The sequence below is a fragment of the Elgaria multicarinata genome, chromosome 3, assembly GCF_023053635.1.
Source record: "Elgaria multicarinata webbii isolate HBS135686 ecotype San Diego chromosome 3, rElgMul1.1.pri, whole genome shotgun sequence".
In the NCBI taxonomy this organism is placed as follows: domain Eukaryota; kingdom Metazoa; phylum Chordata; class Lepidosauria; order Squamata; family Anguidae; genus Elgaria; species Elgaria multicarinata.
In genome coordinates this window covers 92,446,104-92,471,763 of record NC_086173.1, presented here as the reverse complement: position 1 = coordinate 92,471,763, position 25,660 = coordinate 92,446,104, and the positions used below count along the sequence as shown (strand labels likewise).

General features: G+C 39.9%; 1 protein-coding gene across 1 annotated transcript in view; it reads left to right on the top strand.

The window, feature by feature from the left end:
* The first annotated feature begins 816 nt into the window (after positions 1-816).
* LOC134396763 (fatty acid hydroxylase domain-containing protein 2-like) overlaps positions 817-25,660 on the top strand; it is a 38,004-nt gene continuing 13,160 nt past the window's right edge. The window contains exons 1-7 of the mRNA XM_063123326.1: positions 817-959; positions 4,065-4,129; positions 9,182-9,273; positions 9,366-9,469; positions 11,165-11,286; positions 21,185-21,390; positions 21,567-21,672. Of these exons, the coding sequence (XP_062979396.1) occupies positions 4,118-4,129; positions 9,182-9,273; positions 9,366-9,469; positions 11,165-11,286; positions 21,185-21,390; positions 21,567-21,672 (642 nt within the window). The 5' untranslated portion in view covers positions 817-959; positions 4,065-4,117. The remainder of the gene's footprint in view (positions 960-4,064; positions 4,130-9,181; positions 9,274-9,365; positions 9,470-11,164; positions 11,287-21,184; positions 21,391-21,566; positions 21,673-25,660) is intronic.

The following is a 25,660-nucleotide window of genomic DNA, read 5'->3' as shown; positions in this document are numbered from 1 at the left end:
CCTACATTTATTAGTAAAAACGATTATCATCATCATCATCATCATCATCATCTTCATCTTCATTATTTATTACATTTATAAACCACCCCATAGTCTGGGCAGTTTACAAAGATTAAAATGCTGAACATTAAAAATCAATAAACAAAATTTAAAAGCATAAAAGCATAAAAACAGACAACAGACAACATGCAAGGACAATAGATGCCTATTACAAATACAATATTAGGCAAGCATTCCCTAATAAGATTGTACCATTAGTATGTCAACAGTTCTCAGTATCTATGTTTTTCCTTGGATTAAATGATGTAGGAAATGAGGAAGTACATGCTATTGTCTTTAAATCTTTATAGGTATTCCCATAAAAGATCTACATAACATATCATTTAACTCGCTTTAAGTGTGCTTTCATTATTCCCCTCACATATCAGGTCAAATACTGGGACAAAAAATTACACAATGCCACATAATGTAATAATCTCTGTCCTGGAAGATATGCAGCAGGTGTAGAAACAGGACGAGAGAGGGAGAGAGAGATCAGTACTTATGAAATTGTATCCTGTGATAAAAACATTTCTAAGTGGTGTGAATCAGTCTGTCTCATGTCACTGAAGGGTTGACAATTTCCTTATTAGAACAAAGAAAGTATTTCTTCTAGATAATACATTAATATTATCTACCTGGACAAACACTAGTTAAGAGATTACACATTTGCCGGAACCAATAAATCACCTTATGAGTATCTTGATGCATGAGACTGGTGGAAGGAGGTAGGTCACCTGCTTACGTATACACACCTCCTGCTTTGCCAGCAGCTGTGATAAACTTATGGAAAGCAGCAGCAACAACCACAACAGAAGAAGCAGAAGGCAGGCACTGCAATTTCGATAAGCATCCTTGCCAGGAACACAGTATACTCGCCAGCACTGTAAGTAAGCAAAGATTATGCTGATAAACAATTAGTGAGTAGGAAGAAGTTGATTACAGAAAGTACAGTTAAAATAGCTGATATCATTCTTGATTTCCTAAATTAATTTTATGAATAAAAGTAGCAACATGGTCAAGTATAGGAAAGAATAGGATAGAAAATGTTGGTAGTGAAATAGTGGTTACTATAGATTTGTAAATAGTGAATGATATTATGAGTTAAGTCCTGTGCATGCATACTTGGGAATAAGTAGCTCTGAACTTGGTAGGACTGAGTTGTGAGTAAACCTGCATAGAGTTATACTGCATATCCCACCAAACATGCAGTGAAATCCTATACAACTCTATTCAGAAGTGAATCCAACTGAGTTTGATAGAACTTACTCCCAGGTAAGTGAGTGTAGGGCTGCAGTCTTACTGACACATATTTCTAACTAAGCTGCACAGAGTCAGGTTACACGCCATGTTTCTTGGGTCTGTTGTGTTTTTCAGCACTGGAGACAACACAGGTCTGTGGCCAATGAGATACCTGAGGGTGCAATGCGTGGACGAATAATTATCATCTGCATGGCAATTCCTTATAAATTTGTTCTCAGAATTTCTCTCCTCCTTAACATTGGCTTTTATTAATACATAAAACATAATACAACACAATCATTGTATACAATAAATTATATTACCTACTCAACAAAAGCACCCAGCATAACACCACATATAAACATCTAGGAATAAGTTTAGTATCAAATAGATTAAATTCTCATAACACCACACAAAATCAACCAAGAATGAGTTAAATATCAAATAAATAGATTAAGTAGTATGTAAGATCAAGTTTCACACATCTTCCAAAGTTAATAATTTACAAAATAGCAAGATAAGAATATGTTAATTTCTATATTATGGTTATTTTTCCGTTATTCAATAAAAGGGTTCCATTACTCCATAAATTTGGGGTAATAGCTTCGGCTATTGGGCGGAATAAAAATGTAATAAATAAATAAATAAATAAATAAATAAAATGCTATTAGTTTTCTATTTTTTCCAGTTCTTGGCTATAATGATCTTTGCTGCTGTTAATTTAATTCAATTGGCTAATGAATTTTTGGGACATCGGATTAAAAAACTCTAATAACGTTGTTATTAACTTATTTCCTCTTAACTTGTTTCCAAAAAACTTGAACTTTTGAACACATCCACCACATATGCAGATAATCAGCCGAGTGCATCCCACCTTATTTAATTTCAAGCTTTTTACTACCCCCACTCAACATGCATTGCTTACATTGAAGCACATTTGCCATTTGGATTCTTCTTCTTATTATTATTATTATTTATATAGCACCATCAATGTACATGGTGCTGTACAGAGTAAAACAGTAAATAGCAAGACCCTGCCGCATAGGCTTACAATCTAATAAAATCATAGTAAAACAATAAGGAGGGGAAGAGAATGCAAACAGGCACAGGGTAGGGTAAGCAGGCACAGGGTAGGGTAAAACTAACAGTATAAAGTCCGCACAACATCAAGTTTTAAAAGCTAAAGGAAAAAGAAAAGTTTTTAGTTGAGCTTTAAAAGCTGCGATTGAACTTGTAGTTCTCAAATGTTCTGGAAGAGCGTTCCAGGCGTAAGGGGCAGCAGAAGAAAATGGACGAAGCCGAGCAAGGGAAGTAGAGACCCTTGGGCAGGCGAGAAACATGGCATCAGAGGAGCGAAGAGCACGAGCGGGGCAATAGTGTGAGATGAGAGAGGAGAGATAGGAAGGAGCTAGACCGTGAAAAGCTTTGAAGGTTAACAGGAGAAGTTTATATTGGATTCTGAAGTGAATTGGAAGCCAATGAAGAGATTTCAGAAGCGGAGTAACATGGTCAGAGCGGCGAGCCAAGAAGATGATCTTTGCGGCAGAGTGGTGAACAGAAACCAACGGACTGATGTGAGAAGAAGGAAGGCCAGAGAGAAGAAGGTTGCAGTAGTCCAACCGTGAAATAACCAGTGCATGAACAAGCGTCTTGGCAGAAGAGACAGACAAAAATGATCGAATCCTGGCAATATTATACAGGAAAAAACAACAAGATTTAGCTACTGCCTCAATATGAGGCATTCCATTTTCAAGAGATACTTTTGGAGCTCATCACAATACTTTTTTGTTTTAACCACCTTAAATAATTTGGTGTTGTCAGCAAACTTCACCACTTCACTGCTCTCTCCTAATTCCGGATCATTTATGAACAAGTTGAAAAGCATTGGTACTGGTGCAGTGTAGTAGCTAAAGTGTTGGACTGGGAGTTGTGAGATCCGGGTCCTAGTCCCCACTCGGCCATGGAAACCCACTATTTACTTCCCCCTTTTTACTTCCCCCTACTTCTCCCCCTATTGGTGAGAATTTCCTCCCCGCTCACATAATTCAGGTCAAATACTTGCATATTGGAACAAAAAAATTACACAGGATACTTTTTGTTTTTCAAACTCTGCTGTTTACTAACTACAAATAAAATAAAGGTGTTAAAACATATCTTTCTAGGGCATCAGATTTTTTTCTGAAGCAAACTGAACTTTTTCTTATGCAATCATTTCCCAGTTCAAAGTTTTCTGTAAAACTCACGTTACTGAATGTGGGATACTTTTAGATCCTTGTTATGGTTTGAAAGGAATCTGTTAAATTGCAGCTGAGTTGACAATTTCCCCAAGTGGAAATCATCCTTGACACTTTCTCTGAGATATTCATCAGGGGACAAAGTTAGGCTTCAGAAGAACAAGACACTCAAACTCCCAAGTTATCTGCTAAATTTGTTCTTTTTGAAGCAAACAGTTTAGCTAATGGGCGTGATCAGACAAGCGTTTTATCACACGCTCGCTACTGCCCACTTAAAGATGTTTGCCACGTGGTCTCTGTTTACTTCCTCTTTCCTCTCCTGAAAGAAAGAGGAAGGAATGAAGGACAAAAGTGGTGGCGGAGAAGCGATGGTAAGGAAACACAATTTTCCCTATGTCTGGATGTAACTTTCTTGATTGGATATTAAAAATGGGAGGACAGAGAATTTTTCTCTTCAAATTACACCCCAGGGTGGGAAGCGTGGTATATAAAACACTGAAATTTTACAGTTTCAGAGCCAAAGAATAATTTCTTCTTTTTCCTTGACAGTTTGTTCCATTTCTTTTCACATTTGTGGGAATCATCACTTCTAGCTTAACGATATGAGGACAAAGGTAACGTACTACACTCGGTTAGATCATTCATTATGTCCGTATACTTTCTGCCTCTTGCTAGAAAGTTCTTCTTGGTGCTGCCTGCTGTCTTATTGTGTAGCTTTCCACTAGCATGTGGATGTCAGAATATTTGCAACTCTCAATGGGATGAATGATAGAGTAATGTGTTACTCTAAAAATCTCCACATTGCCCAGAAGGATTGATCATACAAGAATTAGGACCAGTTACAACAAAGAAGCTTCCATTGTACTGGATTCTCTCTAGTCTAATTAAATCACTAGAGTAGTATAGAAAAGTACAGGAACTTTGGGACTTTGGAAAATGTACTATTACTTAGGCAGTAGGCTAGTCATGCTAGCCAAGCAAAATCCTTAATTGCTCAATTATTGCCCTGACAAGGAAAAAATGCCACCCCCGAAGTGTTGCAACTAGGGATGTGCGGATTGTCAGGCACCTTTCATTAGGTCATTTGCTCATTGTCAGGTACCTGACAATTAGGTCAGGTACCTGAAAATTAGCACCATTGAAGGTCTTCAGAAGGGCTTGATGCATGGCAATTTTGAAGCACATAGGTCCATCCACTGATTTTTAGTGATTTTTAAGGTTTTCAGGCAAGTTCAGAAAGTTCTGTGTGCATTGGCAGCCGTGATTGATAAGTTCTTACCTAAATTGGCAGGAGGAAGTACAGGCTATCCTTAGTATTGCCTGTGTTCCTTTGAAGCCCTGCTTAGGTTCTATCACGATGCAAAGTTATATGTGTGTTTCTTGAAAAATGAGGAAGTTATAGCACTTTGAAATGACTGGAACTCAATTTTTTAAAAATTCATTGCAAGAAACTCGATGTACAGATCTGTCTAAAACTGGGCATGCATAAACATCTCCAAAGTATCTGTAAGCTCACCAAATCTCATTGTTCTATCATTAAAAATAAAAAAGTTATAGGTAATTTTTCAGACAATGCATGTCAATGGGGAAAAAATGGCGTGTCCTCCTAAATTACCTACTGGCTTCTTGGAAGGTGACACATAGTCAGTGCAAATGAATTTTCAGAGCCCTTATTACAGTAAAAGGACTTATATTATCAGATTGGAAGGATAAATGCTAACTTCCCGTTGCAATGAATTAAGGATTTAACATTATCAACATTGGAACGGATGTTATATAGGCTTGACTTGCAAGTAGATAAATACATGGATATATGGTTGGCTTTTCTTGAAACCTTTGCATAATTTTCTCCCCCCCCCCTTTTTTTTTTGAATGGTATACCTGATGAAAAAATGATGATGTTCATGTATATATTATGTGTGTGTTTTTCTTTTTCACTATTTATTTCGTTGTTGTTGTTCTGTTTTGTTGATTTTCACAATAAAAGGGGGGGAATCAAAACTCATTTGATTCCATTACGAATTTGACCAATATTTCTAGTTGCAACTACTGGTGAACACATTAGCAATGGCTAATTACCATTAAGGCATAGTATTCAGTGTTAATCCTACTTAAAGTAGACCCATTGGAATTAATTGGACTAAGTAACTGGGTCTACTTTAAGTGGGACTAACATTGGACACTGTCCAAGGTTGGGATTCTCCATCCAGGGTTTGCATGTGAAATTCTTTTTTTTTTTTTTTTAATAAATTTTTACACATTTACATTCACATAAAAAACAACAACAACAACAACATACTACATAATGTTCAATTTGAATACAATCTTATCTTAATAACATAATCAAAATAACCTACAAGTGCACCCCCCACCTCGGGATCTCATTCCTGATTCCAGAATCTCATACTTTCTTCTGCTGGTGGTTTCCCACTTCCTTTTGAAAACACAAATATTAGGAACTGTTTCCAAATTCCTTCAAAATCATTTGATTTAGCTATACCTCTTCTCCATTTAATATTACTTGTTAATTTATCATTAATAGCTATATCCCATACTTCTTTATACCATTCTTCAATAGAATATTCCCCTTGAATCTTCCAGTTCCTAGCTACAATCAATCTTGCTGCAATCAACAAATTCGTTATCAGTTCCTTAGTTTCCTTTTTACATTTAAAATCTTCTTCAAATAGTGACAGCAATGCAACTTTTGGTGTTCGTTCTATCTTCATTTCCACAATTTCTTCAATCTCCAAAAACACCATCTTCCACAATTTCTGAACATAGTTACATTCCCACCACATATGCAAATACGTTCCTTTAACCCCACAACCTCTCCAACAATTTTCTGATTGCTGATTGTTTATCTTATTCAATCTAACCGGAGTTAGGTACCACCTCCATACAATTTTATAATAATTCTCTTTTATTCTTACTGACATATTTCTCAACGCTCTTTGTTTCCATAATCCCTCCCAACCCTGTTGTCCTATTTGTACCTTCAAATCTGTCTCCCAAACCATTTTACCCGAATTATCCACCGTCCCTTTCTCTACCAATATTCTATATAATTCACTCGTCAACCCTTTTAACACTGTTCTTTTCTCCCTTTCATTATATTTCTTAACTATTAGTTCCTCGAACTTTGTTAATTCTCTACACTCTCCATTATCTCTTACCCACTTTTTAGTCCACTGTTCTAATTGCCTATAATTTAACCAAGTTAATTTTTTATCCTTCAAAACCTCTTCCATATCCTCTCTTGTACTCATTCCTCTTAACCAATCCTTTAATTTCATTTTATTTTTTTCTATTAAAACTTTACTTAATTTACTCTTTAATTCCTCCGGGAAATTCTTCAACATTATTACCGGTGACAAAGGAGAGAAGCTTGGAAGCAGCTCCCCTTTATATTTACTCCAAATTTCCCAGTGAAACCTCAAGAGCGGGTTATTTATACTTTCCACCCATTTTTTTTTCCCTTCCATAAAAAATACATTTTCCAATTTAGTCTCTATATTACTCATAATTTTTTCTTCCATCCAATCTAATTCCCCTAATCCTGTAATTGCCTCCACTATATATCTTAATCTATTAGCTACATAATATAATTTAATATTCGGGAGACCCAATCCTCCCTTTTTTTGGCTCAAATACCATTTACTTTTATTTACCCTCGCTTTCTTATCACCATTACAATAATTATTTATAATCCTTTGCCAACTTTTTAGCTCTAATTCTGAAATTTTTATTGGTAGCATCCTGAACACAAAATTAATCTTTGCTAAAATCTTCATTTTTATTAATGCTATTCTTCCAAACCAAGATAAATTTAACCTTTTATATTTTTCCAATTTTGCTAAAATCTCTTTTTTTAACACATTTAACTTCTCTTTCTCTAAACTCTCTAATTTCTGCGTAATTTTTATTCCCAAATATCTAATCTGATTCTTAACTCTAATTTCTCTTCCCTTTTCTTCCCAATCCTTCTCTTCCTTTTTAGTATAATTAAACAACATCAATTCTGATTTAGACCAATTTATTTTTAACCCCGTAATATCCTCAAATTCTCTCAATTGTTGTTTAATTCTCCCCATCTTCTCTATTGGATTCTTTATCGTCAACAACGTGTCGTCTGCAAACATATTCAATTTAATTTCCTTCATACTACCTATTCCTTCAATCTCCTCATCTTCTCGTATTGCATTCGCCAATAATTCCATTACCATTACAAATAGGACTAGTGAGAGCGGACAACCTTGCCTTGTCCCTCTGGCTAGTCGTATCTTATCTGTCACACCATCATTCACTACCACTACGGCTGTATTTTGAGAGTATAACTGTTCTATTATCGCTTTAAATTTATTTCCAAACCCCATTTTATTTATAACCATCTTTAAAGCTTGCCAGCTCACACAATCAAAAGCCTTAAAAATATCCAATGCCAGAATTCCCGCTTTAACCCTAGACTTATTTATCACCTGTATTGCATTTAATACTCTTCCCACTAAATTAGGCATCTGTCTACCTACCACAAATCCACATTGATCCTCCCCTATATATTCCTCTATAAATTTATTCAACCGCCTTGCTAAGATAGTTGAAAAAAGCTTAGCATCTTGTGCATGTGAAATTCTTGTTAAGGAAGAGGAACAATTTTGCTCCAAGATCTAAAATTTCAGATATGAGTTGAGTACACATGTACATATATGAACACATGAATGTTTGACCAAGGACACTCAGTAATACATAGTTCAGATAAGGAGAAAAGTCCAACAGAAAGCAATTAGACCTGTTACTACTATAAACTGCAGGATAAACTTCTTTTTAAACTACTAAAATAGGCAAAGCTATGGGAATTCCAGCTCTTCATTCGTGTCCTCTTTTGACCCTTTAAAGCAGTCTTCCCCAACCTGCTGCAAGCATGGCTGGGAACGGTGGGAGGTCTGGAGGGCACCAGGTTGGGGAAGAACATAAGAAGTGCCATGCTGGATCAGACCAAGGGTCCATCTAGTCCAGCACTCTGTTGACACAGTGACCAACCAGCTGTTGGCCAGGGACAAACAAAGCAGGAGACAGTGCAACAGCAACTGGTGCACACAGGCTTACTGCCTCGAATACTGGAGATAGCACACAACCATCAGGGCTAGTAGCCATTGCTCTCATCCTAAGTCAATAGGCTGGCATTGCCATCTCTCTTCCTGGCTGTGCTCGTGGGCCTGAAACAGCAGAACTAATTCACAGCAATGTAGCACACAATTTTTTTTCATTCAGACACTTTGATGGCAGGAAAAGCTTCGTGTCTGCTTATATAAAAACATCAGGCTGTATCCAATGTTAATTCTACTTAAAGTCTTTGAAATGAATGGGACTTATGCACTAATTTGGATATGACATTTGGGAGGAAGCGTATTCAGTGCTTCCCGTTTTCCATTGTATTCTTTCCAGGGCAGGAAGGAGAAGGTGGGCTGAGAGGAGCTTTGTCTGGGAGAAAGAGGTGGTCAAGTCCATCAGTGAGGGATGGACATTGCGGCCGAGTTTTTGAGGAGTCACATGATTTATTTTTGGTCTTTTGTTTTTGTTATATTCCTATCTCCTGTTCTGCTGCTTCTTTTCATTCTTGTTCTGTTGACCACAGAGATATTTTCAGTACTGTTTCTTATTCTCAGGCATGGTTATCCTGGCTCTCAGGGAAGAGATTGCCCTTTATACTGGGCCTCGGCCTGCTCATGCTGATTGCTTTCCAGAACTCATTCACAGGGTAAGCCCACCAGTTCACTGTAGCTTAATGACAAATAATTATTCTCGGGAAGTGGAGTAACTGCCGAGTCACTGACTTGCTTTGCTTTACAGGCAGCTGCAGAAATCCAGGAAAGCTTCTGGCTTCTTCTTGCAGACCCAGTGGGAGAATGTGTACCACCGCCTAGGGGGAAATGAGTCATTGATTTTCTTTTGCTGTGAGTTACTTTGAATTGAATTCAGATCTAGTAGGGGGAAATCCTGTAATATCAACGATAGCGTTGTGAATAGAAAAGCATTACTTCTGCGCCCCCTCTCGGCTCCACAAGTCTCTTCCATATGAGTCTAATAGTGGGACATTCACCATGACTAGTAGTGTATGGTTTCTATCATCAGAAACCATATATATGATAGTGGTCATCTCCACTTCACTCCTGCTCTTCTTATCCCTTTCTTATTTGGACTGTCCTCAGACTAAAAAGTTAAGCTTCTATCTTCTCTTCAAAAGAGAAGCCATCAAGATTGGGAGTGGCCACAGATAAATCTTTCTTCCGAGAATTTTTCTACAGTAATCCTCTTTTAAACCTGTTCAAGTTGGTGGCCATCGCTACGTTCTCTGGAAGCAAATTCCATGGTTCCATTTATCTGTCCTGAATCTCCCACCATTTAGCCTCACTGGGTGACCCCAGATTCCAGTAGTGTGAGACTGGGAGGGAAAAGTCTCTCTGTCCATTTCTCTACATAGTTTTATGCACCATTATAATCTCCCCCCTTATTCACCATTTTTTAAAAACTAAATTCCCCAAATGTTGTAACCTTTCCTCGTAGGTTGCCCCTTTCTGTACCTTTTCCAGTTCCACAATATACTTTTTGAGGTGTGACAACTCAAATTGTAAACAGTATTCCATATATGTTTGCACCATATATTTGTATATTGGAAGTTTTATTTTCAGTCAATTTCCTAATTATTGCTAATATAGAAGTTGCCGCCTTCACAGCCGCCATGCACTAGCTCAACATGTTCATTGGGCTATCCCCCCAGTATCCCTTTCTTGAGAAGCTTCCACACTAGACATTTACTGTGGCACCACCATGTTTACTCATTTTTTATGGACATACGCACAATGTATAGCTCCATCACACCGGGGGTTAACACGCTCCCTACCTTCGCTTCTCCACCTGTGTTTTTGTTCCTCAGTTACTTCCTCTTTCAAAAGAGGAAGTACAGAACGAGCACAAGGCCCATTGAGTCTGCTGTTCTAACGGCACTGCTTCTCCTGCACACAGCAGGAGAGAGCAGCAATTCTGTGTTTAAAAATACATTGGCATTAACCAGTTTCTTTTTGTCGTGCAAGGAAGGCCAGAAGGGGCGGAAGGCGTGTGGGAGGCAGATGGCGTCATGTCAGGGACCTGAGCAAACTCCATGAGTGCCCAGTAAGGAGCGTGCAATAAAACGCTTGTCGGATGGAGCTTGTAGTCATGGAACCATTGTCTTCTGTTTTCCTTGTGGCTCTTCCTCCTTTTTGAAGATTTCAGAATATTTGACTTTGTGTGTATGTTTGGAATGGAACGGAAGTGCAGTCTCCCCATGTGCGGGCAATAAAAAATGCAGTTGGGGCACCTGGCAGGAGAAGTGGTCTCTTAATGATGGGGTTGATTAGGCCCCACCATTTCCTCTTTGCTGGACTACTCCTTTCCTCCATTTTTGTTTTTACCACCTTGAATAATTTGGTAAACTTAGCCAGATCACTGCTCACCCCTACCTCCAGATCATTGATGAACAAGCCATAAAAAGCACCAGTCATAATACAGAACTGGAGGAGGGGGGGGGACTTCTTACATTATTTTGATTTTATATTTCTCCTGACCCCATTTACACACACACTCAATCACTTCCTCCTCTTCCACTACAGGCACTTCAGGGGTTCCTTTATTAGTTTTCTGTATTTTAAATGGAACCTTCATGGTAGTAGATGCAACTGGGAAGCCAAAGTTCATCACACGATACCGAATTCAGTTGGGAAAGAATGAACCTGTAAGTACTTTTCCACAATAGGCTTCCTGCTTGGATTGTTGTTGTTGTTTCCTTTGTGAGGGAGAAGATGACACACTCACGTTGCCCTGATAGCCTTTCTACTATTGTCGGAGGATAAATTCTAAAGTTAATTTAAAATACAGTGAATTTGGATGGTCTTTCTCTGGGTTGCACCTAAGATTATTCATTAAACAAAAAACCCTATGGTTTACAAAACAGTGTTAAGGTTCTACAGCTTTCAACAAAGCACAAAAAGCAGGGAAATTGGGAATTAAGGCTCACAAGCCGTAACGCCATATCCTCCCTAAGGGAGGAAGGAAGTGCCAGTGAAATTCTCATTCTCCCAAAGCAAATAAACCATGAGGACAGGATGAAGAATACGATATGCAGAGATGACTGTGGGGCTATGGAAAACTGATAATGAACCGCTTAAAGCCACCTACTTCTCTCTTTTTTTAGAGCAGCCCCTCCCTAACCTGGTGCTCTCCGAAGGTCTTGGTCTACAAGTCCCATCATTGCAAGGCAGTATGTCCCATGGTCAGGAATGCTGGGACTTGTAATCCCAAACATCTGGAGAGCAGAAAGTTGGGGAATACTGTTCTATATTCTTACCAAATGCAGGTTTCTGCCCAATACTTTTCCCTCACACACATCTCCCATATAGCAGCATGACTAATGAAAAAAGGAGTACTATACATCACAGATGTAGTACCAGAGCAAGCGTCAGGCACTTTCAATATCTTGCCCTTCAAAGAGCCAATATTTTTCTTAAAATGTATTTATACAAAATATACTGATCACTCCTTACAATCCCTCCCAATACATCACCTTATCAAAGTGACAGAGGAGCAGAAAAGGTTAAGATGACTAGATATTATTCAGCTGACAACCAAGCCAATGTCAGCCTGGATGTAACTCCATATTGACATCTAATATAAAATCTAAGCCAGTGTTATGTGTTAAACCCACTTTTCAAATTAATAAATGAACCCCAGAAGTTATGCAACATGATGATACTCATTTGAACTTTTCAATAGCCAGTTTCCAGAGATAAAACTTTTTATGACTGCCTCATGAAAAAGAAGTATTTCATGTTTTGTGTGTACTACTTGAATTAAAAATCCCTAATTAATTCTAAGAGCACTGGAAGCACACAAGAGGATACAGGAAAATGTTCTATATTAGAATAAGTTACAATTTACAAGGTTTATTATTATAGCTCATTTTATGCGACGTGCTTTTTCTTCCTGTTTGGATTTTAAAGTAGCAGATTGTGGTCACGTTTCAATCCTGCACAGACTGCATTTCCATCCATGGATATATTTACTCAAAAGTAAGACTCATGGAATTCAGTGAACTCTACCCAATGCAGTGTTAACTCTGACTAAACAGATTTAGGGCACAACATTAAGCAGGTTTAAACAAACAACAACAATAAACTTTTTTAGACAGCATGGCTGGCTGGGGAATGCTGGGAGTTAAAGAACTTTTTTTCTGTCTAAACATGCATAGGATTGTACCTTTAGTTGTAAAAAGACATTGAAGTCTATTGGCTTAGACAGAATTAACTGCACCAGATTACACGCAGTGTACTATATCATTTTTGTGTGTAATATCAAACTGCAATGTCACAATCTCCTTAACAAATCTGACAAATTTAAGTTGTACAGTATCGTATGCATTGTAGATCCCAGGGGCAGACTGTGCACTTAAAACACACCTGGAAAGTGTCTAATCAAAGTGCATCATGAAGATTAGGGTGACCATATTTTGGAAACCAAAAAGGAAGACAAAATGGCCACCCTCAGGAGGCGTGGCCACCCCAACATCCCCACCCCATGGCGGAGCCAACTCAACATGTCTGGCCCCCAAGGGTGTGTGGCCTCGGTAACATTTATTTATTTATTACATTTTTATACTGCCCAATAGCCGAAGCTCTCTGGGTGGTTCACAAAAAGTAAATGATAGCAACCAATGAGTGCCAAAGGCAGACAACTTCTATAATAATATACTAAATTCTAAAAAAAGAATTAACACTTATATAAAACCATTTCTTTATTTTTTTAACATAATAAACAACCACAACAGTCATAGAACACATTAGAATAGTGGTTCCCAATTGGTGGTCCGCATAACCCACCCAGGGGGTCCACCATGGCTTGGCATTTGAAAAACAAGGGGTCCGCAGTACTTAGCTAATTGGGAACCACTGCATTAGAATAAAGATATACAATTGTAGAAACATAGAATCACAAAATCTCAACAATATTTTATCAATTGACATAAACTTCTTTCAGTAGGCTTTTAGCCTGTATTGCCACAAAAATTGAAACCATAAAAAACGTAATAAAACATCAAGACTAAAAACACAAATGCAAAATACAATATAAAATACAATGTCTAATATGCAGTTTCAGAATTTAACGTATTTTTATTTACTGTACAAATTCTAAGACTTTTCTTCCTCCTGATGTGACCTGGAATATTTTTCACCAGTTCTTATTTTTCTTAAAAGGGGTGGAGTGTTTAACAGGAAACAGTAAAAATTCTTGCAAGTCCATTTCTTGTAATTATATTTAAGCCATAAGATTCCTTTCAGTGTCTCCACAGACAACTGGCTCCTTTCTTTCGTCCACTGTGTTTGCATCATGGAGAAGATACGTTCCACATTTGCATTGTGTGAGGGAATGGCAAAAAAGAACTGTGCGATCTTCAGCAGTTCTGAGTAGTAATCTGCGGTTTTTGAACTTTCAAAATATTTTGTCCACTTTTGATGTGCCATCAAATCTTTGAAATCAATGTCATCACACATACTTTCAAAATATTTTTTCAGACTTGCAAACTGATCAAAGCAATTGACATCGTTGATGACCACTCCCCTCTCTGTCAAGTACTGCACGGTAGTCTCCACATCAGCCCATTTTGGTGCCTCAGTCAGGGCAATCCATCTGAATATTTTTTTTTATTAGTTTTCCACATTAATTAGACATACAAGATTACAATAAAGAAAACATCAAACAACTACTACATACATGTTGAATAAATATGTATTGAGTAAATATTAACTATAAAATATCATACCATAACATAATCATTCTTAACATAAAAGTGCACCCTCCACCTCGGGATCTATTCCTGATTCCAAAATCTTATCGTTTCTTCTGCTGGCGGTTTCCCACTTCCCTTAGTAAACACAAATATTAGGAACTGTTTCCAGATTCCTTCAAACTCATTTATTTTAGTTATACCTTTTCTCCACTTAATATTACAAGTCAGTTTATCATTAATAGCTATATCCCATACTTCTTTATACCATTCTTCAATAAGGTATTCCCCTTGAATCTTCCAGTTCCTAGCTACCATCAATCGTGCTGCAGTCAGCAAACTCGATATCAACTCTTTAGTTTCTTTTCCACATTTTATATCTTCAAATAGTGACAGTAATGCAATCTTTGGTGTTTGTTCTATTTTCATTCCCACTATTTCTTCAATTTCAAAAAACACCATCTTCCATAATCTTTGTACATATTTGCATTCCCACCACATATGTAAATACGTTCCTTTTTCCCCACAACCTCTCCAACGATTTGCTGAATGCTGATCATTTATCTTATTCAATCTAATCGGGGTTAGGTACCACCTCCACAAAATTTTAAAATAATTCTCTTTTATTCTCACTGACATACTTCTCAACACTCTTTGTTTCCACAGTCCCTCCCAGCTCTGTCGCCCTATTTGTACCTTCAAATCTGTCTCCTATACCATTTTCCCTGAACTATCCCCTAACTCCTTTTCTAACAATATTTTATATATTTCACTCATTAACCCTTTTAAAACTATACTTCCTCCTTTACCTTTTTCCTTATTTACAATCCATCTGAATATTGAGAACTCTTCTAGGGGTCTCGTCCACTTCTGGAGATATTCAATGCACCTTTGTACTGTTGTTTTACTTGGGCACAGAATGAGTCACACAGTGCATCAAGTCCCTCCTTGCGACTTTTCCCCAGGAGTTCCCTAACTTTAAGAGACAAAAAATTGTTGGTCTCCCGTTCATGGAGGATATACATGACAGAATCCAAACATTTCAACACTTCCACTACAGAGTTGTTCTCACGCTCCAGCTCCTCAATGTATTTTTGGAACATGCTCAAGAGTGCGTGCATGTGCCAGAGGTAGATCTCGCTGAAGCTGTCTTCAAAGAACTTCTAGAGCGTAGGAGGTGTATCGTCTTGAGAAAGAAAGAAGGACTTCAAGGCTGGAAACATCTGTAGTAGCCTTGTGATTGCAGGGAATAAGGATAGCCACCGTGTCCTGCTGTGGGAAAGCATCTGTCTATAGTCAATTTCCACAAAATTGCAATACTCCTTCAGACTCTCTATTCTCACTGTGTAAATGCTGAAGTAGTGGTATATTTTAAAAAATAATATTCTCCACATCCACATCTAGTTTCTGTGCCCCGTGATGTACACAATTGTTCAAAATGTGTGCTGGGCAACCCACACCAATCAAAGTTGTCTTCTGCAGCAGCCTTTTCAAGTTTGCAAAGACGTTATTCCCTTGCTCAGCCCGTCGTACTCCACCAAACATGGTATTGCAGTTGTCACCTGTGAAGGCAATGCACTTCTCCAACAAGCCGTTCTTCTCCAGAGTGCCCTTCACATAGTTTACAATTGTATCTGCTGTCTCATTTGGTGTGTTGCTCAGTTCGATGAGCTTGGACTGCAACCCACCATTCTTTGTCAAAATACTGAACTAGAACTGGAAATATTTTCACCGCACCATGGTTGCTTCCATCCTTTGAGACTCCACAGTATGGAATGTTGTAGTCTTTCATTGCTTGCAGGGCATTTTCCACAGACTGTGGTGCAAGCACAGAGTTCACAATTGCTTCTGTCTTGGTGCGAGCACTTGCAAACTTCCGGGCTACTTCTGAGTCAGGGAATATTGTCTTGAACAAGCCAGAGGTGCAGTCCATTGATCTAAAGGTGCTGTGATGCATCACAGTGTGTAAGGCCACTGTACCCTCTGATGCAGTGATCTCATCCCCCGTTTTGGTTCCTGGTTTCACAAAGAAATCAGTCACTTTGGCAGAAGACTTTTCTCCTCGAACAGCCACTCTGTGCTTCGCTGAGTCCACATGGTTTTGCAAATCCAAAGCACTTTTATGTGCAACAGACACGTAAGTGCCAGGCCTGCATATGGTGCACTCAGCCTCATTCTCATCATGACCCTTCTTGAAGCAGGTAAATTTGGCCCTCAGCTGTGCTGTAAACTTGCACTTCGTTTTTGGCATTATGATGTATTTATGCAGTGTTAATTAACTTGTAAACCAGAATCTAAAAGATAAGACAGTAAGGTATCACTGAGCATCTTTGAATCCTACAACAAATCTATTATTGTCGTGAAATGCAAGAAAAAGGGACAGAACTACAACAACAACACTTCCCTTAACATAGATTTCAACTTTGAAAAACTGAATAACTTCTTGTCCAAGGCAAAAATAATCTGGACATACTGTAATTCTTAATTTTAAAGTTCAGTTGTATTGAACACCAAAGAATCCACATCAAGTGTATGTTCAACACAATAAAATAAAACCACCTTCAAAGCAATTAGCTACAATTCACAGGCAAGTTCCTTTTAAATGAAATCTCAAACACGTCACTTATTTCAGCTTACCCTAACAACAACCCTGCCACTACACAGTATAGCATAAGTATATGGATTTAAAGCATCAATTTTTCAGAAGCAGGTAAGATTCAAGACTCAAGTATATTTTACACAACTGTTTCACATGCTAAGGAAATTTTGCAGAACTGCATCACATGCAAGTGAAATGGCCCAAAGTTATTTCCTTGTCTGGAGAGCTATGTAGAAACAGTGAGTAGCAATGAAGATGCAGGGCAGTTGTTAGATATCAAGTTGTATATCACATGAAAACACTTTCAGACAACATGTAAAATTACTGGCAAGAAAGTACTAAGGTTTAGAATATGTCTAAAGTCATGAATGGCCACCTTTGTAACTTTGATCTTGCATTTGCAATGGACTGCATAGCTACTGGGTTTAAAGGCCCAGAGCAGTTTCCATTAAAGATAATGGTTTTCGCAGGTTCAAAGCTAATCTATTATCTCCATGGCACAATGAATTATATTGGGGTGTGGAAAAGTAAAGGACAACCGGCATTATTAAAATCATATTATCAGCATCCATTATCACCATCACAAGTAGGAGCATTATTAATATTAACATCAGCATCCATTATCATCATCACCAGCAAGAGAAGGAGCATTATTAATATTAACATCAGCATCCATTATCATCATCACCAGCAAGAGAAGGAGCATTATTAACATTAGCATCAGCATCCATTATCACCATCACTAGCAAGAGAAGGAGCATTATTAATATTAAAATCAGCATCCATTATCATCATCACCAGCAAGAGAAGGAGCATTATTAATATTAACATCAGCATCCATTATCACTATCACCAGCAAGAGAAGGAGCATTATTAACATTAGCATCAGCATCCATTATCATCATCACCAGCTCTTTTTACTTTCCCATACTTGTTTGCACCTGACCTGAGGCATTTTCCTCCTTCGTCTACTTACCTCCTGGTAACCAAGGTTAATTTTTTTCAGGGACTCTTTTGAAAACTTGCAAATAGCCAGTTTTAAAGTGGCTGAAGAAAAGCCTATGGTTAGCAATGAAGCCCCCCCCCTCAAGCTCTAGCCTCCCCCCCCGCCTTTCCCTAGTCCTATGTCCCAGCCTCTCCCTCCCCCTCCACCACCTGCCCCTGGTCTGGCCTCCTCTTGGTCCGCCTCCTCGCTGACCCGTCGCAGCTTCCAGGCACGAGAATCGCGTGAGTTCTCGGCTGCCAGCTGGGTCTCGCAAGAGTTCCCAGACCCAGCCAGCAGCTGATAACTCACGCAATTCTCACGAGAGTTCAGGTTCTAAATCAAGATGGCCGCCGCCACCACTTCACCCGAAAAAACGGCTGCAGGCAAGTAAGGCTGGCCACGGCTGAGTCTGCAAAAAAAAAAACCCACCCCGTTGTTTTGGTGGCTCACTCCGGTTTCTCTGGTTCCCGCGTGCCCCCCGGAGGTTTCCAGAATTTTCTGGTGCCGATGGTCACCCTAATGAAGATGCCTTGTGCAAACCTTTCTACTAAACTCCAAAAGAAGAAGGCTGACTGACAGCCCCATAGGCATATTTATGTCTTATGGGACCTATAATTTCAGTATATGAATGAGTCACCCTATCACAGCTCAATAACCTATCAATGCACACATGCTAATACCTAGTGGGTATTCTGTTTAACAAGTTTAACATTTTAACTTGTTAAATCAATGAAAACATGCCACACAAGAAGTCTTAAGATGTGAATGGTTTATAAAGAAAATTAAATGCAAAAGAATATCAGATACAGAAGTGAAATGTGAAATATGTAATTATTAGAAAGAAAATACATGTGTATACTATGCAAAATACACCAGAGTTTAACTGTTGCTTAGGCCTATTATTAGCCCAAAACAATGTTAGTAAGCCAAAGTAGGCCCAGAAGCACTCTGGACTGGTGGACTTTTAAGTACAACTTAGAAACATTTCAAACTAGTTAAATGAAGTGTTTGAGCATTTAAACTTTATAGCAATTTGGTCAAAACTTCTAGAAAAAAAGAAAGGGGGCAGTGTGTGTGTGTGGAGGGGGTGGGGGGAGATTAAAAGGAATGAATAGCTACCTATCCCAAGGAGAGATCTGAGGACCAAGCTTCATGGATTCAGAGAATTCTCCTAGAATCTGGGGTGTAGAATTCAGCAAAGTCCAGGGAGGGAAAATGAATCCAGGTAGAGAGTGAGGAAAATATTTTAAAATGACAAGTGCTGTGAAGCCCAAGTCAAATAAGAAAAATCAAATATGGGGTAAAAACTACCCCAAGCTGCTCAGGAGCCAGGTTCCTGGCTCAGAGAAACTGGGCTTGGGGAAAGATAGCCCCAAATAGTCTCAAAGCCAAGGGAAAACATATTCCAAAAGAGGGCTCTGTTTCTCCCCAAAGGGAGGCAAAACCAGGCTGAGCCTGCTTCTCAGACTTCAGGCAGCAAAACTCTCTGCCCTCAAGGAAACACAGGCCTGCTTATGAAACACAGTATCACTCCCATTCAATTCCAATAGCTCCCTTGTGGTAGGTCTGGTCACACTGAGGGGACTACTTGTTCACAGACATGCGCACACCCCAGAAATTCACAGTTGCTGATGCTTTCAACATTGCGAGTGCCATGTTATGAGTTTCTATAGGCTTTTCTTAGGAAATAAAAAAATATTTCAAAAATAAGTAAATTGAATTTTTAAAAAAGGAAATTCCGTTCTACCAGCTAGAGTAGAGAGACAATAAGAAAACACCAATGCTTAACACATGGCGACTATACTGGCTTAACTAGAGATGAGCACAAATAGGTAGCCAATCAATTTTCAGAAATATTTTTGCTTGACTGAGGATTTTTTCCTCTTTTTCCCCGTTAACTGTCCCTTTGCCCTCAATCTTTAACCAATCTTCCTGAACTTTTCAGGCTATGTAAAATAAGCATTTCTTCCTGGCTTGTCTAAATTTCAGAAAAATTGGTGTAGACTTTTCAGTTTTATTAAGGTTAGAATGACCAACCTCCCACTGCCCCAACTCCTTTTTTCAATGGTGGAACTTGTTTTTTTGTTTGTTTGTTTGTTTGTTTGTTTGTTTTCCTTTCAAGCCTTAACTAAGGACATGCAGAGAATGACAAATGACTAGCAGAACTAGCACACAATTCATGGCAACTTCATTAGACTAGGGGCTGTTAACATGCTAATCAACACTCAGAGCTTGGAACTGCATTTCCTTACCATCATTTCTCTGCACTTCCTCATGATTCCTGGAGGGGAAAGAGGAAGTAAACAAAAACCACGTGGCCCATTCAGAGGCCGTTTTTATGGTGCCACATAAAAATGCTAGCCCAGCATTCTGTTCATATAGTGGCCAACCTTCTACCGTGGGAAACCCACAAGTAGGTCTTGAATGCAATAGCACCCTTCCACTTGTGTTCCCCAGCATACCGCCTCTGACACTTAAGGTAGCATGTATCTAGTAGCCATTGTCAACCCTGTTTTGACAACTGTTGGGGCCCAGGACACACTCCATAGACAGTTGTCAAAACTGTTATAAAGCGCTTTAAAGCAGTAGTGTTGATCTAGTCACTGTCTTCTCCACTATGGTGTTTTCTATTGTCTTTGAATTTAAATTGTTATAAATTTGCAGCTATGCGTATGCCAATGTTATACAAATCAGTGTCCTCTTTTTCAGTGATTAATTTCCTGTTTCTTTGGCCACACTAAAGCTAATTGGGATAGAATTCCACGTTCCCTTTCCCTTTGCATTGCAGGATCCCTACGGCCACAGTGTAATATGAAGTTTGCTCCTCACTAAGTTGTAGCCTTATTTGCACAGGCCCTGGGAATGATTTTAGATCCAAATTAAACAATAAAATGAAGTTGGGGAAACAATAACTACTACTACTACTACTGGGGTGGGAGCAGGGACAGCTTTGCGTTGGTTCAGATTCTCTCCCTCCCACCCCCCAATACAGGGAAACTTCTTTTGGGATGGCAACGGCTTCTACCACAAGAAGAAATGTTGGTTCTAGTGCCCTTGTTCTAAGGGGGAGGGGCAGCTGTGCTTTAACATGCAAAACTAATCTGAGGATTAAATGCAAAGAACTAACTGCCTTCTAGGAGAGAGGGAAAAGCCACACATCTAGCCTTTGAGTCAGTAGCCAGGGAGCTTTCAGGGGTTGCAATAGGTCCCTCTTGCAAAGGCAGTGTTGATCCTCATTTTCATACAAGTTCATTTTGTGTCTCCCTTAGGCTGACCGACAAAAAATGTACAATGCCTTCAAAACGGTCATGTTCAATCTAGTTTTCATCTCCCAGCCCATGTTGTCCCTCATGTTTCTCATTATGAAATGGAGGACTGAGCCGTGCAGTTTGCAGCTGCCCACTTTGGAATGGTTTCTTCTTGAGATTGCCATCTTTACAGCAATGGAAGAAGTTATGTTCTATTACTCTCACCGGTAAGGAGCACTATACACCAAAATAACAAATTTGGCTTCCTCCTGGGTTGGTTCCACAGAGCTTTGTGTCTACTGGCATTTTTAAAATTACCCCCCCACCCCGAATGTAACAAGCAGGATATGATAGCATAGTGAATGGAAAACATGGTCCAGTGCTTCTGCTTCTTTCTATGCAGGCTTTTCCATCACCCTCTCCTGTATAAACACTTCCATAAAAAACATCATGAATGGACCGCTCCCATCAGCATATCCAGTATCGATATTCATCCAGTAGAACATGTGGTAAGTGGCATTAAATTTGAGAAGACTCAATTAAGTGGATCACCCAAGCCCAACTCAAAGCTGCAGAAATGATTCTCTAAATTGGAAGGGACATTATAAGCTTAATGTTGGGAATTTCCTAAACGTGAAATGCTTGACCCAGGTAGAGCTAAGAGGAAAAGCCCATCGTGTGTAGATCAGGTGTACTGTAGCTGCCTTTCGGTGGGGAAATAGATCAAGGGATAGCAGAGAGGAATGTATTAGCAGCCACACAACACACTAAGCTGTAATGTTTAACTCAAAGTGCCTAAACACCAGAGCTTAGTTGTCGTCTGAACAGGGTCACTGTAGTTCTTGGATAATTGTTCCTTCACTGATATAGTGATTCAGTCTGCTTGAGGAAGGTCCCTTTGGGGTAGCAATCAGACAGACAATGACTGGAATAAGAAATGTAGCAATATTAAGAGCTAGAGTCCACCAAAAGGCAGCAGAAGGTATCCCAGTTCTGGTTTGGAACCGAGAGGCAAAAGAGACATGGCTTTAAACCTGTATCTAGCAGCTATGTCCTTTTTTAAATGTTAGGTGTAGGGCCCCCAATCCAGGTCTTAAAAGCTACCTACACACACACACACACACAGGCTTCAATCCAGAATGGGCCCCTGTGCCTACTCTAGTATATAAATGAGAAAGAAAGAGAGCTAGCTGCTAGACACAGATGTAAAATAATGTCTGTTTTGGCACTGAAAAAAAGCTGTGTCTAGGGTCCTACTTTAAGGCAGTGTGTGTCCGATTGAAGTACTACCTCCAAGAAGAAGAGAACAGGTAGGTACTAAATTTCCGGTTCTCCTCTTGGAGGCAGTGGTTGAAGTACTTGGGGATACAAAAAACAATCAAACCCATACACAGTTTATTGCAAACTTGGCAACATGATCTGGTCAAGCAAAAGTTATCCTGTAAAACCCACTGCAGCACCTTCTCAAAGGCTGCTTTTGCAGAGGCAGAAGTGTCTAACTTGTAAGCCCAAGGGAACAGACATCTGTGTGGCTTCTCTCAATAAAGCCCTTGCATAGTGGTTCAACATACCCACTCAAGTCTGACAGTTTAGGGACGTGCCACCAGGCCTGTTCAGCCAACACACTAAGCTATGGTTAGGCTGCTAATCCTTTTGCAGCAAATAGTTAGTTTGTTTAAACCATGGTTATGTAGCCATGATAGTTAGGAATGGGTGACACAAGCTAAATCATGGAATAGTAGAGTTGGAAGGGACCTATAAAGGCCATCGAGTCCAACCCCCTGCTCAGTGCAGGAATCCACCCTAAAGCATACCTGACAGATGCTTGTCCAGCTGCCTCTTGAAGGCCTCTAGTGTGGGAGAGCCCACAACCTCCCTAGGTAACTGGTACCATTGTCGCACTGCTCTAACAGTCAGGAAGTTTTTCCTGATGTCCAGCTGGAATCTGGCTTCCTGTAACTTGAGCCCATTATTCCGTGTCCTGCACTCTGGAAGGATTGAGAAGAGATCCTGGCCTTCCTCTGTGTGACAACTTTTTAAGTATTTGAAGAGTGCTATCATGGTTCACAAGACATGCTAAGCTATGTTTAGCTCAAAATGTTTCGTGTGTCGACTGAACAGGGTCACCATTGCTCCTCTGGCTAATGCCAATGAAGCAAAGTAGTTGTAGAGACCCTTTGCCCTATGGATGTAGGTTTGAAGGGCACAAGCATAGCCACCGGCTATTGAAAATGCTTGATCGGCTCCCTATAAAATTTAATCCAACTGCAAATATGTAAAGCAGACCATTCTTTCTCCTTTGGGGTGAGTGGATGGATGAAAACAGAATGATGACAGTACAATCTCTTTGACCCCCATGAAAAACCTTTATTTTAGAACTAGATGTGAGTCAGGGGTTGGTGGGCTTCAGTCCTAAGGATTACATTGTCATAAAAAAATAATAAGCAGAAGTCCTTTTCTACTGCCACCCTCACACCTGGAGTTTGATATTTGCTATATAGAGATTAGCACCACCAGGAAACATTTTGAATGGGAAATGAGAGAGAGAGAGAGACACCACATTGAGATTCCATGATACAACTCTGTGCATCATGGGGGAGGGGGGTGGCTCAGGTCTGATTCCTTGACGTGAATTGGCTTATCTGTCCTCCTTTCTTTGTTGAAACACTATCAAGTAGGGATGTGATCCGCTTCGCTTAGAATCAGAGAAGCAACAGCGAATCGAGGTGATCCGCCTCCACTACAGGCGGAGGAGAAGCAAATGGGGGGTTGGAGAAGCATGGTGAAGAGAAGCGACCATAAGCGAATCGCTTCTCTTTTCGCAGAGCGCACCACCCGCCATTTTGGATTCTTTCACCCATAGGATTGCATTGCGGAAAAGATTAGTGGATAACTTTTTTGTTTTTCAAGCTATCTATTTGAAACTTGCTGTGCTTAGAGAGTCATGGGTGGGGGTCATTTTGAGCCTATTTTCAGCACTCTGCGTGCTGCAGTTTGCTTGCTATTAATTTGTTTAGAATGTTAAAAGCGGGAGGGGGGTAAGGGTTTTTTTAAGCGATGACAGGCAGATTCAACTCCCAATCCTGATGAGAAGTGATCACCTCATGAATCATAGAATAGCAGAGTTGGAAGGGGCCTACAAGGTCATCTAGTCCAACCCCCTGATCAATGCAGGAATCCACCCTAAAGCATCCCTGACAGATGGTTGTCCAGCTGCCTCTTGAATGCCTCTAGTGTGGGAGAGCCATCCTCCAATCCCAGTGTTGGAGGGGGGACTAAGGCAGAGCCACCCTGAGACCTTTTTCCTTTCTGTCTCTTTGTGGGGTTGGTGTTAGTGGAGAGAGGAGTTAGTTCTGTGTTGCTGCTGTGTTTGGACTTGGAGGAGATATTAGGATTTAGCTTGGGTTGTGTGTTTGTTTGTTTCTGACTGTTTGCTCTGTGTTTTTCCCTTACTTTGATTTTATATAAACTTATTTTTTCATTTTTGGAGTGTTTGTTTGTTTGTTTGTTTGGTTTCCCACCCACCCCCACCCCCTTCCCCTTCCCCCTCTTAAAGCCTTGTTCTGTGACTGTGTTTCATCTTCCTCCTTTCTTCTATATAAAAAAACCTACAAAAAATACCCCCAAAAAATATCCTCTCTCTCTCTCTCTCTCTCTGTTACTTTGGACTGTGTGTGTTATTGTGTGAGTGTGCTGTGTGCACTGCTTGTGAAGTGCAAAAAAGCAAATAAAGTTTGAGCATTTCTTCAAATCCAGTTTGGGCAAAGCATACACACTTGTCCCATTTCCCCATATATATATTATTATTACTATTATATTATTATTATTATTATTATTATCATCATCATCATCATCATCATCATCATCATGAGAAGAGGGAGCAGGCGCACATCTGTGGCTGGGCGTGCTGAAAGCAGTGGTGGTCGAGGGAAGGCTGGCACCAGTAAGCAGGCAGCCTCTCCTGCTGTGAAAATCAAATGGGCAAGTCCTTGGCTGGCTGCTCCTCAACAGAAGCAGGAGAAGCAGTAGGCAGAGGCACCCTCTTCTCCAACTTGCGCCCAGCGTTCTCTTTTTGGGGGTGGGAAAAGTGCCCCTTTGCAAGAGGCAGGCAGCAGCAGCATTAATGCCATTAGAGGAGGAGGAGGAGAAGTATCCCCAACTCCTTCATTATTGTTTGAGGCCATGAGCCCGCTGATGGACCTGTCTCCAGACCTCATAGACAAGGTCCTCAGCACAGTGGAGGAGCAGGAGGAAAAGGAGGCGGTCCTCAGCAGCAGGCTGAGGCTCTCTCCCCAGTCTCATCCAACCCCTCTTCCGCTGTAACCCCTGTTTCTGTGGTGACACCAGAGAGCTCAGGCGGGCAATTGGTGTCACCACGGAAGCGAAAGACAAGCATAGTGTGGGACCACTATGAGGTGGGAGTGGATCCTCACTTTGCTGTCTGTCGCCACTGCAAAGTCACCCTAAGCAGGGGTTCAGCTACAGGGCATTATGGAA